General features: G+C 33.0%; 2 protein-coding genes and 1 pseudogene across 3 annotated transcripts; 1 reads left to right on the top strand and 2 right to left on the bottom strand.

The window, feature by feature from the left end:
• Positions 1–7,206: 7,206 nt before the first annotated feature.
• LOC100807280 (protein NONRESPONDING TO OXYLIPINS 2, mitochondrial) lies at positions 7,207–8,121 on the bottom strand. Its single transcript, XM_003517274.5, has 3 exons — positions 7,913–8,121; positions 7,698–7,816; positions 7,207–7,592 (listed from the first exon to the last, which is right to left on the bottom strand). Exons 1-3 carry the CDS (start codon positions 8,053–8,055, stop codon positions 7,585–7,587), a joined length of 270 nt encoding a protein of 89 aa, XP_003517322.1. The 5' UTR covers positions 8,056–8,121; the 3' UTR covers positions 7,207–7,584.
• A 3,264-nt stretch (positions 8,122–11,385) lies between these two features.
• LOC100806752 (cytochrome P450 81E8-like) lies at positions 11,386–13,709 on the top strand (annotated as a pseudogene).
• A 1,885-nt stretch (positions 13,710–15,594) lies between these two features.
• Positions 15,595–16,803, bottom strand: LOC100806219 (uncharacterized). Of its 2 annotated transcripts, none has more exons than NM_001361468.1 (4): positions 16,494–16,803; positions 16,312–16,410; positions 16,026–16,184; positions 15,595–15,934 (listed from the first exon to the last, which is right to left on the bottom strand). In NM_001361468.1, the coding sequence occupies exons 1-4, from the start codon at positions 16,731–16,733 to the stop codon at positions 15,929–15,931; spliced, it is 504 nt and encodes a 167-aa protein (NP_001348397.1). In that variant the 5' UTR covers positions 16,734–16,803; the 3' UTR covers positions 15,595–15,928. The 2 variants fall into 2 exon arrangements, with proteins under 2 accessions (NP_001348397.1, NP_001240035.1); NM_001253106.2 differs by having other exon boundaries at positions 15,595–15,925.
• Between the last annotated feature and the right edge of the window lie 364 nt (positions 16,804–17,167).

Here is a 17,167-nt window from a genome sequence, read left to right as displayed (position 1 = left end):
ACCGACAGAAGCTTTGAACCAATAATTTACTCACTTCCACCTAGTCTGTGGGAAACTTCGCGGAAAGATTTCGAAGTGTATAACAATAACATTACGATCTAAGTGAAATAAAGAGGAAAGGTATGGGCAGGATAAGATACCATGCATGCGCCAATTTTGAATCCCTTTTCTGCTGCAATTTCTAATTAACGTTGATTTGGAAAGTCTCTTCTTAGTATAACACTGAACATAAAGTGATCATTCTCATTAGCATAACCACATGTCATGGTCCGCAGTCGCAATCGGAGATATTTTGAGGGCAGCAAATAATTTGAGTTGCAACCGTGCAAGGTGCAGCAACCACCCCATGCTTCAAAAAAATCAGCTATAAACAACTAAGAATTAATAAATAATTAATTAGTTAATCCTACCAAGTTTCCACCCTGGGAAACCTCTTGTCGTACAATTACATAACATTAACCGGACTTAACTTCCCTTTGAGCAACAAAAGAAACATAGTTTCTTAAATATATAAAAAAAAATGGTCAAACCCAACTGGCTCTAGAATATTGTTGACTGGATTTCTTACGTGAAACATTAATTACGTAGTACTACAGAGTACAGAGTGTGGTGCCGTCAAGAAACCTAGTTTGAATAAACTTCTGTCATAAAATATATTAATTGGACCAGTTCTTCCACACGACCATTTCCATAACCATCATTGTGTCTCTCTTTGACAAATGATGAGTTGTTACGCTAGACCATTCAAACTTCACTCACACACATTCATTCACCGTTGTTCCACACACGTTTCTAGTTCAGTCTTGAAATTTTGGAAGCGAATCTGATGTGGCTACACACGCGCGCACACACACAAATATTCAATGATGTGACTTTCTCATGCAAATATGTAATTAATAAAAATGGCACAATATTTAGCTCTTGCTGCATAATGGCTTCAGCGTATATAGCAAAGCAAGTGCGTGGAAGGTCAGCACTTGCCATTACCAAAAAGCAGAAGCCTCACATGCATTGAGATTGATGAACAAATGAAAGCGTATAATTAAATAAGTTTAGAAACAAAGAAACAACGTAAATAAGTTCAAAAATATATGAATCACTATTAAATGTGCAATATAGAAAATTTGACCTAGTTGTTTAAGGTTTAAACCATTCATTAGTAAAGGACTTTTACATGATGAGAAGGCAAAATAAATATGTGATATAATATCATTCATATATTTTCTTCTAAAATTGTGCCTTTGGGCATGTAATGGGCCAAGTTGATGGATTCCGCGTAAAACAGTACATGGTAAATATGATAGTGGGGGGTGTTCCGGCGTTAAAGTAGTGAGAGTGAGAACCAACAACCCATCTTTATGTCCGTGACAACTAATGTATGTTTTGCCAAATCTGTCAATCTTCGAAACCTCGCGTCTAGGTTAAAAGACTAGGGTTTTGAATTAGTGAAGTAAACAACTTGGCGAAAACAGAGTCAAGGACAAATGTCACGCGTGATGATGATGGGGGCATTATTAACTTTATCATTAAGAATAGTGACAGAAAAGATACAGGGATTATTGCATCAGTAATTTTTGTCTGTTAGTACTAAGAATTGGCTTTTCACAACTTTGGTGTGTTGAATCAAAATGTAGTATATATACATTGTATTGGGTCGTGGACGTGGTAAAGGAGAGTCGATCTGCTAGCCTAAGTTAAACTTTAATATATGTAATAAACGAGGAAAAAATGTTTTTTAAACAATGATTCTTCTTCTTCTTCTTTTTTAAAAAAAAGACAGTTGAAATGTAGTTCAAAGCACAAGAGGTGCCCGAACTAAACAAAAAGCTGAGTACAAATAGAAACAATTATTCTTCCTTGTATATATACATTATGTGTGACATAGCTATGGGAAGGTACCAATTTAATATATATTCAAATAGTTTTAAATTGTAAGTGTTTTATTGAAAAAAAAAATGCATATGAAATTATGCATAGAGATGAAAATGGGTGAGACAGACGAAAGTAGTAGTCATCCTTTATCCGCCTCAATAAATAAATATTCACCATGTGTTTTCTCGTTACTTGCATGGTGCCCGTTATGGATTTTTTTTAATATTCGGGATATTCGAAGGTATTCATGGATATTTTTGCAAAAATACAAAAAAAATAATTTAAAAATATTTTAACAAACATTTTTATTATAATTTTTTTATCTATTTTAATATTTTCTTCAAAAAATAATTTTAGTTGTTACAACTAAAATTATTCAAATATTATAGGGTCTACACTAACATATAAATTCAAGTAAAAATACACTAAAATATAAGTCTAAATAAAATTATACTGTACAAATAAGAAAATATTTATAAAAAATATTTACGTATTTAAGTTTAGTAAAAAAAGAATATTTTAATATTAATAGGTAGTACGTATTCATAGGTACAAGTATCGTGATTTTCACCTTCGTATCCATAGGTAGTGAAAATACATGCACGACTTTACCCATTATTTAGGAGTACCCACTAAAGATATATTGTAAATTTTATCTGCAAATATACGTGGATATGAATTTCTTTGTTGTTCGCAGTTGTGCATACTATTTTTAACTAAATATTAAACAATTTACTATATATTTATTATTCATAGTATTTTTAACTAAATGATAAAATATATTTTCTAAATTTTTTAATTAAATGATTGAGCATAAATAAAAACATTAGAAAATATTATATATTAAATTGATAGTGATATTATTCTATTGAGATTTTAATTTATTATAATAAGGAATTTTAAAAGTTATGAAAATTTAACATTTAAGATGCATATTTAATTACAATAAATATTGATTATATAATTTTACTAAATTTTTTATGGATAATTTTTTATAAAATGTGAATAAAACTAAAAAAAATAAGAGAGAGAGAGAGAGGGAAGTTACATGTAGAATAAATCTATTGATTAATAAATTTATTAGCATAAATCTAGTATATTAATGTTAATTGATTGTATTTAATTTTTAATCATATTTGTTTGAATCAAAATAAAATAATTTTATTTAATATTTTTTTATAAAAATGAATATAAAGTTATGAGATGACATCATCTCCTATAATTTATATATATATATATATATATATATATATATATATATATATTATAATTAATAGTTTTTAGCATAAAATTTATCGTTAAAATTGATTTAAATTCACATTTGAATTACGTTTAATTATTAATTTAAAATTAATTGAAATTGATTTAATTCCACTCAACTTTCAAACAATCATATCTTTAAATGTTTCACATGCAGCACAATACACACACCGGAATTATAGGCTGGTTATTCCCGTGACTGTGTGAGATTTCACTTGCCTCATCTATAGGTATTGCTTAATATTTGTGTCATGATTTCTGAAAGTTGAATATTAATTCTAGTTTTTCATAATTAAATAGAGATCAAAGCCAGAGAGCTGAAATTTATTATTACATTTCAACAACAAATATCTCTCTATTCTATTTTATCACTTCACAAATTATTGGCTTTCAAAGACAAGTTATATTTCAATATTCACATATAGGTTAGGGATGAATATTCTTGTTAGCCCCTAAGATTTACTGCGGCATTTAATTTGTCCACATTAATTTTCTCTCCAACAATTGTCAATTTTTGTCGGAAACAATGAAAGGAATATAAGCCATGAATATATAGAAAGCACGTCCTATATGGGGATATAATTAATACGATTGTCTCTTTCATTTAAATTAAGTACAAGTTTTATACTTTATTTTACAATGCAATGCAATTAAAGGGGGCGCTTTCGAAATCTTAGGTGAATTGGACACGAGCTTATCCGGAATCACAATTTTAAAAAATAATTATAAAAAAAATCAATGATTAGACGCCATTAAAAATTAAAAATCTTTACAGCATATGCCAATCCAAGTATTGTGGGCTTGTATAATAAAACAAAACATCATTGTTATCTAATACAAAAACATTTTCGTATAACTCACGATGTGTTTAGACAGTAGGAAAATAAATTTTTATTTGTCCCTAAATTCAAAGACATGTAGAATGAATTTATAATAATTTATATATTTTACTTAATCAACTGAAACTAATTAGTTAAAGAGAAAAGTGTATTGGTCCATAAAAAAATACTGTAGCAGAGATAGAGAGAGGAAAACAATTCCGTCTACGGGTCCAACAGGCAGGATTGTATTATGTGAAAAAGGCATAAGGAATCTGGAATCCAATGGAGGCCGAATAAAAATAGTTTTTTTTTCAATTTTTTATATTTCTATTTTTTATCAACTTAATTAATTACATCCTTACATTATAGTGCAAAGACATTGCCAAGGAATCACTTGTGCATCAAAGTAGTAACTAAATTCTAACTTTTGCTGTCGATATTTTATGAATTAAACGTATTTTATATTACATTGCTTGAGATTTCAGAGCCTCGTAAAATCCCTCTTGGAAAAATTGGACTGTATACTAATGCTAGTGTATTTAACTTGCATTTTTTTCCCTTGTATTGTATGGTTCAGATGATTTCATAAAAAATAGTGAATTGGTCAAGTAAAATCTAAATCCTTAATTAAAAACACGACAAAGAATTTAAATAACTATTTTTTACAAGGCATTGATTTCCATTTTGAAAAGTTCACAGTTTGGGGAAAAGTTTATTGTTAGAAACTTTTGTCCGAATCACATTTTTAAAAGATTCCAAAAGAACAAAAATGACATCCTATTCCATAATTTGTTCAAACTTCCAACTTCAAAGATTCAAACCTGTCGGCCAACCTAACAAGTTATCAGGACTAACTGTAAGCCTACATGTGCAAGCAACGATGACGAGCTAAAGGGATTGCTATTTACACCTCCTTTTTTTTACCCCTGACATCCCCCAATTTTCTAGACATTTTTAAATACCTAAAATACCCTTCTCTCCACCATCGTACCATCCATCATCTGAAGATTCACCATCCCCGCGAACCTTGTTATGTCGCACATAAATGAAAAAAATTAAAGTGAATGGGGGCAGCACAACAGCTGCACAAGGCCATATGTGGACACTCCAGTGATGGAGGAAGAGCGAGCAAGAGAATTGGAAATATGGTGAAGAGGGAGAAAGAGAAAAACAAAATGAGGAAAGCAGTGGGTGGTGGGGTAAGGCGAAGAAAAGGGGAAAAAAGAGGTGAGAAAAGAATGAGAAAAAAAATGTAGGAATTTACAGGGACTAGTTTCCATATTGTAAAAATTTACACCCGCATTTTTACAATACCAAAACTAGTTTTCAAAAGATTTGAGGGGGAAAAACCGAAAAACCACATTACAAAAACTAGTATTCCTACATGATTGAACAAAATAACTGTTCATACTGGTTTTCGATAGGTTATCCACCAATTTTGTGATTAGCCAATTTTTCGGAGCTAAATGGACCAAACACCTTCACAGTTCACTGATTTTCAAGTTAAAACTGGCTTGGATTTTTATTTGTGTGGCTCTCCCTTTAAAAATTGAAAAATGTCAATACATACTTTTAAAGACTTTTTAATATACAGTACTGACAAAAATTTATAAAAAAAAAAACAATTTTGTGAATCCTACTTTTTATTCAATATTTATTACTAACATAGGACTGGTTATGTTAATAAGATGTTAATAAAGAATGGGCCCCTCAAAAATTTTACTCATACATTTAACTCCACTGGAAACTGCACGCCGTCTGCGCCATACTAAATTGAACCGAAAATACGATTCAACCTCTTTACTTTGGCAAAACCAAACAAAACTGATTATTTGTTTCGGCGCACTAAATTTTACAAACCTATATTGAATTGTGAACTACCATTGAATTTGAGTTTGAACCCAACCCTACTATTTGAATAGCAACAAATTACAATAGCAGGTGACAGATTTCTTTGAGGATGTGCTCAAGGCAGTAAGGATGAGGCACATCTATCTCAAGGTTCTCAATTGTTCTTGTGCAATCATAACTCAAACCACCTAATGAGTAGGCAACCACTCTGCCAACACCACCAAGACCTCATCCACCACCTCAATTACTCTGACAGTCGACAATGACATTTGTTGTGGCAATTTACTTATCCATGGAATCCCTGACTATACTCTCTGATCTCCCCTAATGAGTAATGCTTGGCTTCTGTATTCCAATTCTTTACACAACTGCTGCTCCGGCAAACCGCAATGACACACCAAATAGAAATGGATTTTGAGTTTTAATTTGTGAGCTGCAGTGTTTTTTGAGTTTTAATTTGTGAACTGCAGTGTTTTCTGTTTGCATTAAAAGGTTCAGGTAGAATACGTGCACCAAATTATAAAGAACTGGTTCAGGTTGGTGAACTGTTTTATAGGAGATGCACTGAAAAAGGCTCTTTGTTTAGGTTTGGCATTTTGGGCTCCGACTGTGGTACAGTTTACAGTGTGGTTCAATTCATAATTTTTTCAACAGCTCTAGCTACATGCTAGTGCACTGTTCTCTAAGGTAGCAGTACAAAAACATGGTTGGTCCTAACACTCGTGCTCAAAGATATATGGCAAGCTTAAGTGAAGCTACATCAAATTTTGTTGTACCTGTTAGAGACTGCAGTTAAATAACACGAGTTTTTATTCTCTCGTGACCTATGCCTTATCCATATCGCTAGTATTCGATTAATGTCACTCATGACACCAATCAACTTTAATAAAAGATAAGACTAAATTGACAGTGTCACCAATAAGTTGAGGGAGCACCGCTACCTAAACCAAAAATGCCTCTAACTAATAACAATGCAGTCATTTATAGAAAGCAACGAAATTACCGAAAACTAGGTGTTCAGAAATTGTCTCTAATTGTAATCATTTAGAGAAACCCAACCCAAATATGTCTTTAACTAGTAACTACGTAATCGCTCAATGCACAAATTGAGAAATTGAGATTAGTCCTATCATCAACTCAATATCATAATTGGAACTGGGTATTGCAGAAAAGGAAGCAAAACTGTAGTAGTTAAAAATGCATTGAATTAACTCCTGCTTGGATAAACCAAGAGGTTACAGTACAGATGCAACCTCCACTAACCATGCTGCATAGGGTCCCAAGATATATGGTTGGGTATAACACTATTATACTATTAACGTAGAATGGATTTTTAAGTAGGAGACAACCTCATAATATTAAGCAGAAACACTGATTCAACTAGCATTATAAAACAGTCTAATTTTATGCAAGAACAAAACAAAACCAGTGCAATTAAACTACTTGAACAAAAGAGCATCCATGCTACCAGCTAACACCTATACAACACTTAATTTCAACATAACTTTAAGTCTTGAACACTGCTATTATTATCTGATACAAAGAAAAACAATGTTGATGACGTTCAATTAGCCTGAAAAGATTCTAACAGAAGAAGAATAGATATACTTGTTTATCTTTTATAAAAAAGATAAAAACACTTATAATCACAACTGCTTATAATATTTATCTTTCTCAAATGCACTACCAAACCTCCACAAGCCTCCTGCTACAAAGCATTAGCCACCATTTTCACATCATGCCAAACGTAATCACAACTGATGCTGATTGTAAAGTCTATTCAAGTACCTGTTGAACACACAAAAACATTTAAATAAATATAACAATGAAAACACATCATAATAATGACAGAAAGAATGCCACATTAAGTGTAAGAAATAGGAATTTGAGTACCCTGAGACAATTCGCAGCAAGCGCGCGATTCGACGGAAATGTGAGAAGTGAGACGAGCGGAGGCGTCAGCGCTGTGCAGAGGCATCAGCGAATGCGTGCACACGAGAATTCCCACAGTCCTTGTGAGAGAAAAAAAAATAGATTTAGATAATAAAAAAATGAATGATTATGAAAAATAGGTAAGAAAGGGAATAAATAAACACAAGTTACCTTACCTAGGGAGTGTATTGAGGGGGCGGCGAGAGTGGAGAAGATGAGAGCGAAGGGAAGGCGAGAGTGGAGAAATGGAGGAACGAGTTGGAATGGTTCTCGCGGCCGAGAGCACCGACCGAGAGAGAGATCCGCAGCGCCACGCCATGTTTTTGGTTTTGCTCTGCGCACAGATGGAACCCACCAATTAGGGGTTTAGGCAGCGTGTGACGAAGAAGCTAAACCTAGTATGGTTGTTGTCACTTGTCAGAGCACCCAGCCCACATTGGATTGGACTCTGGCCCAGAGATTGTGCAAAGGCCCTTTTGGACACCATGTGTTTAAGTAGAGGGCCTTTCTTTATGCAACCCACATATCTCAGCTTACCACTCCTTTAAATTTATAATAAAGCTAAATTCCTAAAGTACCCCTCAGATTTTTATTTTATTTTATTCACTCCGAGACTCCCCTTCTTCACACCCTTCTATTTGAGAAATTATTACCTGGTCCGGGTCTACCAGGTCGGCTGAAGTCCCGGCCAGCGATAGCTTGACATGTTGACAAGCATATATGCTCTATTAGCAGCAAGGCTTAACAACTTTTGGGTTAAGAGAAATATCAAGTTTAAAAATCAAATTGATCTATTTATTCGTAGATCGTGCATAACCAAATTGTAATAACTGCTGATTTGAGAGTAAACAGAAATCAGAAATTTAAAAATAAGTTAATCTATCTATTCGCTGATCATGCAAATCATGTTTAATCAAATCGTAAACAATCCATTTCCAAAATTAACCCCTGGTCTTGTATGCAAATCTTTCCCTGGAAAAATTGAAGCCCAATGCATTTACCCAAGAATCTGCTGTGGGAGGAATTCCTGGATCAATAGTGAGTCACATTTCAAGTTTTTTGTGTAGTTTGAAGATCTTCCCCATCCTTTAAGAGTATAACAAAGTGGTATTTCTTCATTGCAGCAGCCATGCCCAAAAGAATGTGGGAGACAACTTGTTTGAACCTAGTCTTGCTCACTTTTTTCTTGCTTGCTATGGATTTTGCTCAATGATATGAAACGATATTAGCAATGGTAGAGTTAAGTTTCGAAAGTTATGGAAGATTTCTGTGAAACAATCATCGATTAAATTACAAGATTTGTGGTAATTAATCCAGTTTTATGTTGAACGTTTTCATTATTTTTTTTAGAGAAAATAATCTCATATCATTTTACCTAAAATAAGATCAATAATAAGATGCACTCAAACATGACTAGTAAAAAATCTAGACACTCTTACTTACTGAGAAATAAACGTCTTTGATTTGTCTCCTAATGAAACGCACTAAAATGTTTTCATTATTTTTGAATATATAACACAATAGGGGTAAATATTAAATACTTCAGACATTATTATTATCTCAATGATGTAAATAAACCATTTCACAATCTTAACTTTCAAAACTACGTAATGTAATAGTAGTTATTTACTTATATTTTACATCACAATTTACATCTTATATTATATGAAATTTTGACACTCACGACTCACATCATTTTTTATTAGATAAAATTCGTCTAAATTCTATGAATTATGTGAATCTCATCCTCCGGCCGTTTGCTAAGTCTCATTTCCAAATTAATTTCAGCTAATATGAAAGATGTGTTAAGTGTTACACTCAATGCTTTTCGCCAAAGGCTGAATAGCATTGACTGCATTACAAAATAAGATAGGGAGTACATAATTAAACAACTTAACATTTAATCAATAATATTTTATCATATAATAACTTGTCAAAAAAACTTAACTTTATAAACTTTTTTAGATAAATTTCACCATGAAATTTATTAACAAAAGAGATAATACGAAAGTCATAAGCTCCTTTCTAATGTTTAACTAAACACTTCAAAATGTTAATTTAAATAATTATGTAACAAGATAAACTCAAATAAACCATGTAAAAAGTTATTTGGACACCTTCGTAGTCAATAATAGAGAGAATACCCAGGTACAACCAAGCAGCTGGCAGAGGATGTTGCCGGTAGTATGGTTTTTAACGATGTAGTACAACTAAATCTATACATTGTTTTAATCAAGAATATACTCCTGCAAGCTACCTCTTACTAATGATTCATAGCAAGAAATCACAGCAGGATCCAAGAACCATGGGAAACCTATCCAACCAAAATAGGGGAAATACACTTCCACCGATCTTATCAAAAGTGGTGCTTCTCAGGATCTTACATTCAGAAATCCAAAACACAAACTGTATTATTGGCTAAACAGGCAGCGATCTTATCACCCTCCTTATTCCAACTTACCTCAAAAAATAATATATATATATATATATATATATATATATATATATATATATATATATATATATATATATATATATAAACTCCTTTATTCAACAACAAAATCAACTAAAAGCAAAATCTCAAGAAAAAATAAAAAATCTAACTTTACATATCATTCTAAAACAAATAATTTATTTTATAAAAATAAAATTAATGAGTAATATATTTTTATAAATTTCAAATTATAAAACAAATATTTATGAACATTTGCTCCATGCTTACGAGGGAATATCATGCTAATTTATGAGTTGTATGACAATAATTAGGAAAATATAAACATGGAACAGGAGAACCCGAAACATATTCAATTTTGTTTTGCAAATAACACCACTAATAAGGCAGTGAGAAATATCAAAAGAAGAAAGAAGTCGCTTGCTAGAGGAAAAGAAAGAACGCACGGAAGGAAATGTGTTAAGCTATATGCTCCCTCCAGCTGTGCATTTGCTTTGCTGTACCCCATGCGACACTTTGCACCATGTGAATCAAGTCCACTTCAACCACGGACAAAAGGCAAACTATTTTCTCCTCCCATCTTCCGTGCACGCTTCAGCAGCTATTATTTTTCTCCATTATCTTGCCCTCATTGTCTGGTACTCTACACGTGCATTAGTGTGTATAACCAAATCTGATTCTCCTTCCTTATGTTCTCTCTGCATATATACTGAACTTAGTTTCCTTTTGGTAACGACTGAGATTTTTAACCAAGATGCTAAAATTGTGCAGTTTTTGTTTTTCTTGTGTGTCAGTTGCATAGTTATATGAACAAATGGTTTGTCTCAATATAATTAATCAATATTATGTTTTTTTAGGGAATCCAAGAGGAATGGGCTTCAATTGCTCTGAATTATGCATCGGGTGTTAGATATTAATTAGAAAAATAATAATAACAAGGTTATGAACCTTAAATTATGGAAGATGAAAGTTGTAAGGTTGTGAGTTACAAAGTCTTGAATAAGCAATTATGTGAGCATTTAGTATTCTTGAATAAACAAATTATGTGAGTAGTCACTCTATTTTAGTATAAATAGGGGATCATACTCTTGTATTTGGTGTGCCAAATGAAATAAAATCTTCTTCTTCTTCCAACATCGGGAACAACTTCAAAGGCCAAAAGAGTGGTCCATAGCTAGATTCTGTACCCTAGAATATTGCTACTTGGATAGGGGTATTGCCCCATATAGGGTATAGCTGCATGAGGCGGTACTAGTTTGCCTACACAACATTGCAACTTGTTGCACAAAAATTAAGGTGTTCTTCATAACATGATATCGGTGATGTGCAGCTATTGTATCCAACATCATTTTTAAAAACATGAAAGTTTGAATTGGTTATTGGTTAGTTGTAATTGATATATAGAACTTTTGCAAGAGTTGAATTGGTCACTGGTGATTTTCTCTCAACTGTCGACGTTTAATTGCACTGGAGTATTTATAATGTAAGTGGATTTTGTTGGTTAGTTATCATCTGTAGTCAGAGTTGAAGTTGTGCTAATTTTTTGGTCCAGGAGTTGTTTATAATGTTGGATCAAGATTGAATTGTTGAGAGTATATGAGTATCTTTGGTTCGGCGTTCGAATCTGCATTAAACCGCGATAGTTTTCAGTTGAATTTACAAGTGAACGAGGACGCACCATGCAGATGCAATGGAAGATGTGATTCACAATGTATGTTCCATGTGAACACGATTGGCAAACTTTACGACCATTAAATATCATGACTTTAGACACGTCAAATATTTCGAAAGTAGACACAAAACAAAATGATTAGTTAGCCAATAAAGGAAACTAACATGCACAATCCCCACGGACAGGTATATACATATGATAGGAGTATATGTATCTATCTATATGTTCTAACTTGTACTTCTTGCCAAACTTTGCTAAATATGAAAATGATGGAAGACAACATTTTCAACATCCTTTACCTCCTTCTTTTTCTTATTATTTTAAAACTATTATTCTTCAGAAAAAGAGATAAAAACCCACCACCAAGTCCACCGTCTCTTCCGGTGATCGGCAACCTCCACCAGCTGAAACAGCCACTTCACCGCATCTTGCACGCCCCCTCACACAAATACGGCCCTATTTTCTCTCTCCGGTTCGGCTCCCAACCAGTGCTCGTCGTTTCATCTGCGTCCGCCGCCGAAGAATGTTTCACCACAAACGACATCGTATTCGCGAATCGTTTCCCCTCCATCAAGACCAAGTACCTTGGCTACAACAACACCATTCTTTTGGTAGCATCCTACCGCGACCAGTGGCGCAACCTGCGACGTATCAGCTCACCCGAGATCCTCTCCACTCACCGCCTCAACTCCTTTTTGGAAATCCGAAACGACGAGACCCTCAACCTGCTCCGAAATCTGGCAAGGGCTTCTAATAAAGTGGAATTCAGGTCCATATTCCAGGATCTGACGTTTAACATTATCATGAGAATGGTGTGCGGTAAACGCTATTATGGCGAGGAAAACGATGTGACCATCGCTGAGGAGGCTAACAAGTTTAGAGACATCATGAACGAGGTGGCGCAGTTCGGTTTGGGATCGCACCACAGAGATTTTGTGGTGGCCGCAAGAAGTTACGAAAATCCGGGGAGAGGATGAACGCGCTATTTCAAGGACTCATTGACGAGCATCGGAATAAGAACGAAGAAAATTCAAATACTAACATGATAGACCATTTGCTTTCTTTACAAGACTCACAGCCTGAGTATTACACTGACGAAATTATCAAAGGCCTTATTATGGTATGGGATTAATTTCCTCTTAGATTGATTCGTTTGCAGGATACATAACATTTGATTGTAAATAAAAAAGTGAGGCGTTATTATTGTTTTGCAGGTTTTGATTGTGGCGGGAATGGAGACTTCTGCTATAGCGTTAGAGTGGGCGATGTCAAATTTGTTGAATAATCCAGAAGTGTTGGAGAAAGCAAGGATTGAATTGGACACACAAATTGGGCAAGAGCGTTTGATAGAGGAAGCTGATGTTACCAAATTACAATACCTTCATAATATAATCTCTGAAACTTTGCGATTGCATCCACCAGCGCCGTTGCTGTTGCCCCATTTCTCATTTGAAGATTGCACGGTGGGAGGTTATGAAGTGTCACATAACACGATGTTATTTGTGAATGCATGGACTATTCATAGAGACCCAGAGTTGTGGATTGAGCCAACGAGTTTTAAGCACGAGAGGTTTGAGAATGGTCCAGTTGACACCCACAAGCTAATACCTTTTGGGTTGGGGATCGAGGAGGGCGTGTCCGGGTGGAGGCATGGCTCAAAGAACTTTGGGGTTCACTTTAGGTTCATAGATTCAATGCTTCGAGTGGAAAAGGATTGGCGAGGAACAAGTTGACTTGGCTGAAGGTCATTCCATTGGAGGCCCAATGCAAAGCTCGTTCAATCATCAACAAGATTTTTTTATTTTCTGTCAACTGTCAACATTCAAATTATCATGTTGAATTAATTAGAAGCATTATGAGTATGACAGCTTGTTTATTTATAGTACTTATTTTATATTTATACTTTAGAAACTTACAAGCTTTTTTAGTGTGTATGAGCTTTTTTTTTATCGGTAGAAAAATAGAAGTAGTGTTTGTGATTGATTCAATTTTCCATCGGAAGAGTTATTCGAATTGAACTTATAAAATTAAATATATGCAATCTGATTTAATTTGATTTTTATTTAAAATACAATTTAAACCAAAACAAACCAAGATTTTGTATTATGATTTGGTTCAGTTTGATTTTTGGAATTTTTTCTAAAATATTATATCATTAAATTTTATATACTTTCTTTTCATCTTTTAAATTAAATTATATGAAAAAAAAATTATAGCACTCTATGAAACTTTTAAATCTTGTACAATAAAAATTTTAAATTTTCTTTTATTATAAACCAAACATATCTTATAAAAGTTGTATGAAAAAACAAAATGATATATATTATATAAATTTTATATACATAGCACTATGAAACTAATTGATATACACATAACACTAAAATAATATAAATGTTGTAGTTTAATTTGGTTTAAAAAACATAAACCAAATCAAACCTATTGATTTGAGAAAAAAATCATTCAAACAAATAAAAAAAGAATCGATTTGATCGAGTTTTTTATTTTTTTGAGCGGTTTTTTATTTTTATTTTAAATCAATTTAGATTTGGACACCTTTAAAAATAATGTTTATGTGTTTTAATAAAAGAGACTTGTGCAATTTTTTTATGGATAACAAATTATGCAGGGAAAATCAATTAGTAGAGAATACATTATCTTTAATTTCAATTGTAAGGATTGTGATTTTAAAAAAGTATGTGATTGTTTAATACAAAATAGTAATACGTTGTTCGTTAGTTTGACATAGATCGATGTGTGTAGAAGTAGAAGGGTCTCTCTCTAACTTAAAACTAGAAAATAAAATTAGTTTATTTTAATTGTACTTGCTAATGGACGGGGAACTCTTCTGCCAATGTCATTCCATTGGAGGCTCAATGCAAAACGCGTCCAATCATCAGCAAGATTTTCTGATTTTATCTCAACTGTTATATGAACGATCAGATAATCACGTTGAAGTGTGAATTTGTATTAATATGTGAGCATTGTTAGTATGCGTAAATTTTCAATGAAAAAGGACTCGAGTCGACTTTTTATACATAATTTTTGTAAACATTAGTGTATATATATATATATATATATATATATATATATATATATATATATAATGATATCAAACTATGTATTAGCCTTTTATTCCCAATTCTGCACATCTTTTTGTGCTTTGTTGGGTATATTTTTAACAATAATATAAAAAAAAATAGACATGGACTGATTGATTCGATAGCATATATTTGACCATAGCAAAATAAAAGCAGCATATCGGATTCACGTTTGCATTCCAGCTCATTACGGTGGTGAGAAAGCATCATAGCACTAGCTTTGTGAGTTTATGTTTTTTTTTTCTTTAAGGAAAAATATTCCTTTTCCAAAGAATATATTCAAAACTTTTTTTATGATTATATAATCTTTGAAAAAACAAAATCAAGAAAAGTAATTTTAATGTTTTTCAAATGCTAAAATAACAGCTTTTAAAAAGCTTCCAAAGACGGTTTTTATTTTAACTTATCACAATACAAGTTAATTGAATTCCATAATTTCGCGTCAGAAAAAAACGAAAAGAAAAAAGAAAAGACTAGCCTAACACAGGGTTCTTCCTTCGACTTCGAGGGGCCACTTCACCTATATAGTTGGCACCGGAGATGAATATTACTATTGGTAAAGGTCAACTACTCAACTACATCAATGATTTCTTTGTGTTGTATATATAAATTTGCGTCTGTATATTGGTAGGGCTTGAATTTAAGAAATTATCTAACCGATTATTTAATCATATAGAAGTTGTGAAAATGAAATAGAACAATGTAGAAGAAAGGTGATTTAGGTTAGGTGTTGAGAAGGAAATCATATCACGGGAAATTGTAGCATTCTGAAACTACTTTCTCTTCTAGACTATAGTATTATACAACAACAGTTGTACCACCCCACCCCACCTCCCGTAATTTGTAAACACCAAATAGACATAAACAGTAATAAGAAAAAGCTGGTACAAGATAACCCATTTCCAATTTTTCACCTAGCATATCTTCAAGTACTCTCGCTCCTATTTGGCTTGGAGGAGACAAAAACCTGTTAAAACTTGCAACATAATAGAACATAAGGCTATTTAGTTTAACATTATACATACATAGTATATACTAGTATCTATTGAAATCTCTTTTCTCTTTACCTGATGTTCATCAGAGTTAGGAACCCAATCGTTAGTGGCAGGGTTGCTTTTATAGGACCTGGGTTGGGTTTCAGCAGCATTAACATGATTATTGGGCAACTGAATCTCATATTCACCTTCCCCTCCTTCTCTCGCCGCCTTTATGAACCCACTCCCTGTCTGTTCGTTCAATCACCCAAAAAACAAAACCGCAAAGGAAAAGAAAAAAACACAAAATGAAAATCAGAGAGTCCAATTTGATTCAATTAATTAATAATAATAAATCAGAAAGGGAATGATCACGAACCGTGTGATGCTGTTTGTCAATGGATGCCAATTCTTTATAGTACTGCGTCTCCACAAACTCATCCTGTGCATCCACAAACCCCGCCGATGAAATTATAGCCTGCCAGTTTTAACGGTTATCAGAGCAGCACAACAAAAATAATTCTTATTTTTTTAAAACCAAGTAGTTGAGATAGTATAGACATGAGAGGGAGATTGAAGGGATTGAAACTTGTGAAGCTCAGGTATATTGTTGACAGAAGCGGCTGCGACGGGGTATTGCAAAACGGCGTCGGGTTCGCTTCTGTTGGGCTTGATGGGTCGCTTGGGTTCCAAGGCATCGAATTGGGCTCTGATCTCATTAGCGATTCTCAGTTGCTCCTCAGCATCCAAAACCTCATCGCTCCGGCTCGGCTTCGTCGCCGTCAACTGTCCCACCATCATGTCGTTTCACTTTCCCTTTCCTCTCTCTCTCTCTCTCTACCGAACAGAACAGAACGCGTAATTGGCCGGTAACTACTACACACTCTGTTCTTAATTATATCATTATTTTCGCAAATTTGTTTCTCGTTTTTTATAAGATTTTTTTTATTTTTAAATGAATTAATTATTTTTTAATATATTTTTACTTAATTATTTTCTTTCTAAATATTGATGAGAAAAATAAATAAATAAAAACTAATGATATAAATAATTAATAAATTTAATGTGGTTAATTAAATTAATTATTTTTTAAAAATATTAATTAATTAAAATCATCTAATAACCAGACGAAAGGATATAGTATTTATACATGGAGAGAGAGAGAGAGTGGGGGCAGAAAGGACAATGGGATTGGTGAATGAAGACAGTGACACAATAATATGATATGGATAGCA

The sequence above is a fragment of the Glycine max genome, chromosome 1 (assembly GCF_000004515.6).
Source record: "Glycine max cultivar Williams 82 chromosome 1, Glycine_max_v4.0, whole genome shotgun sequence".
Lineage (NCBI taxonomy): Eukaryota > Viridiplantae > Streptophyta > Magnoliopsida > Fabales > Fabaceae > Glycine > Glycine max.
The sequence above is the reverse complement of the archived record's forward strand: the minus strand, read 5'-3'. Positions and strand labels throughout refer to the sequence as shown.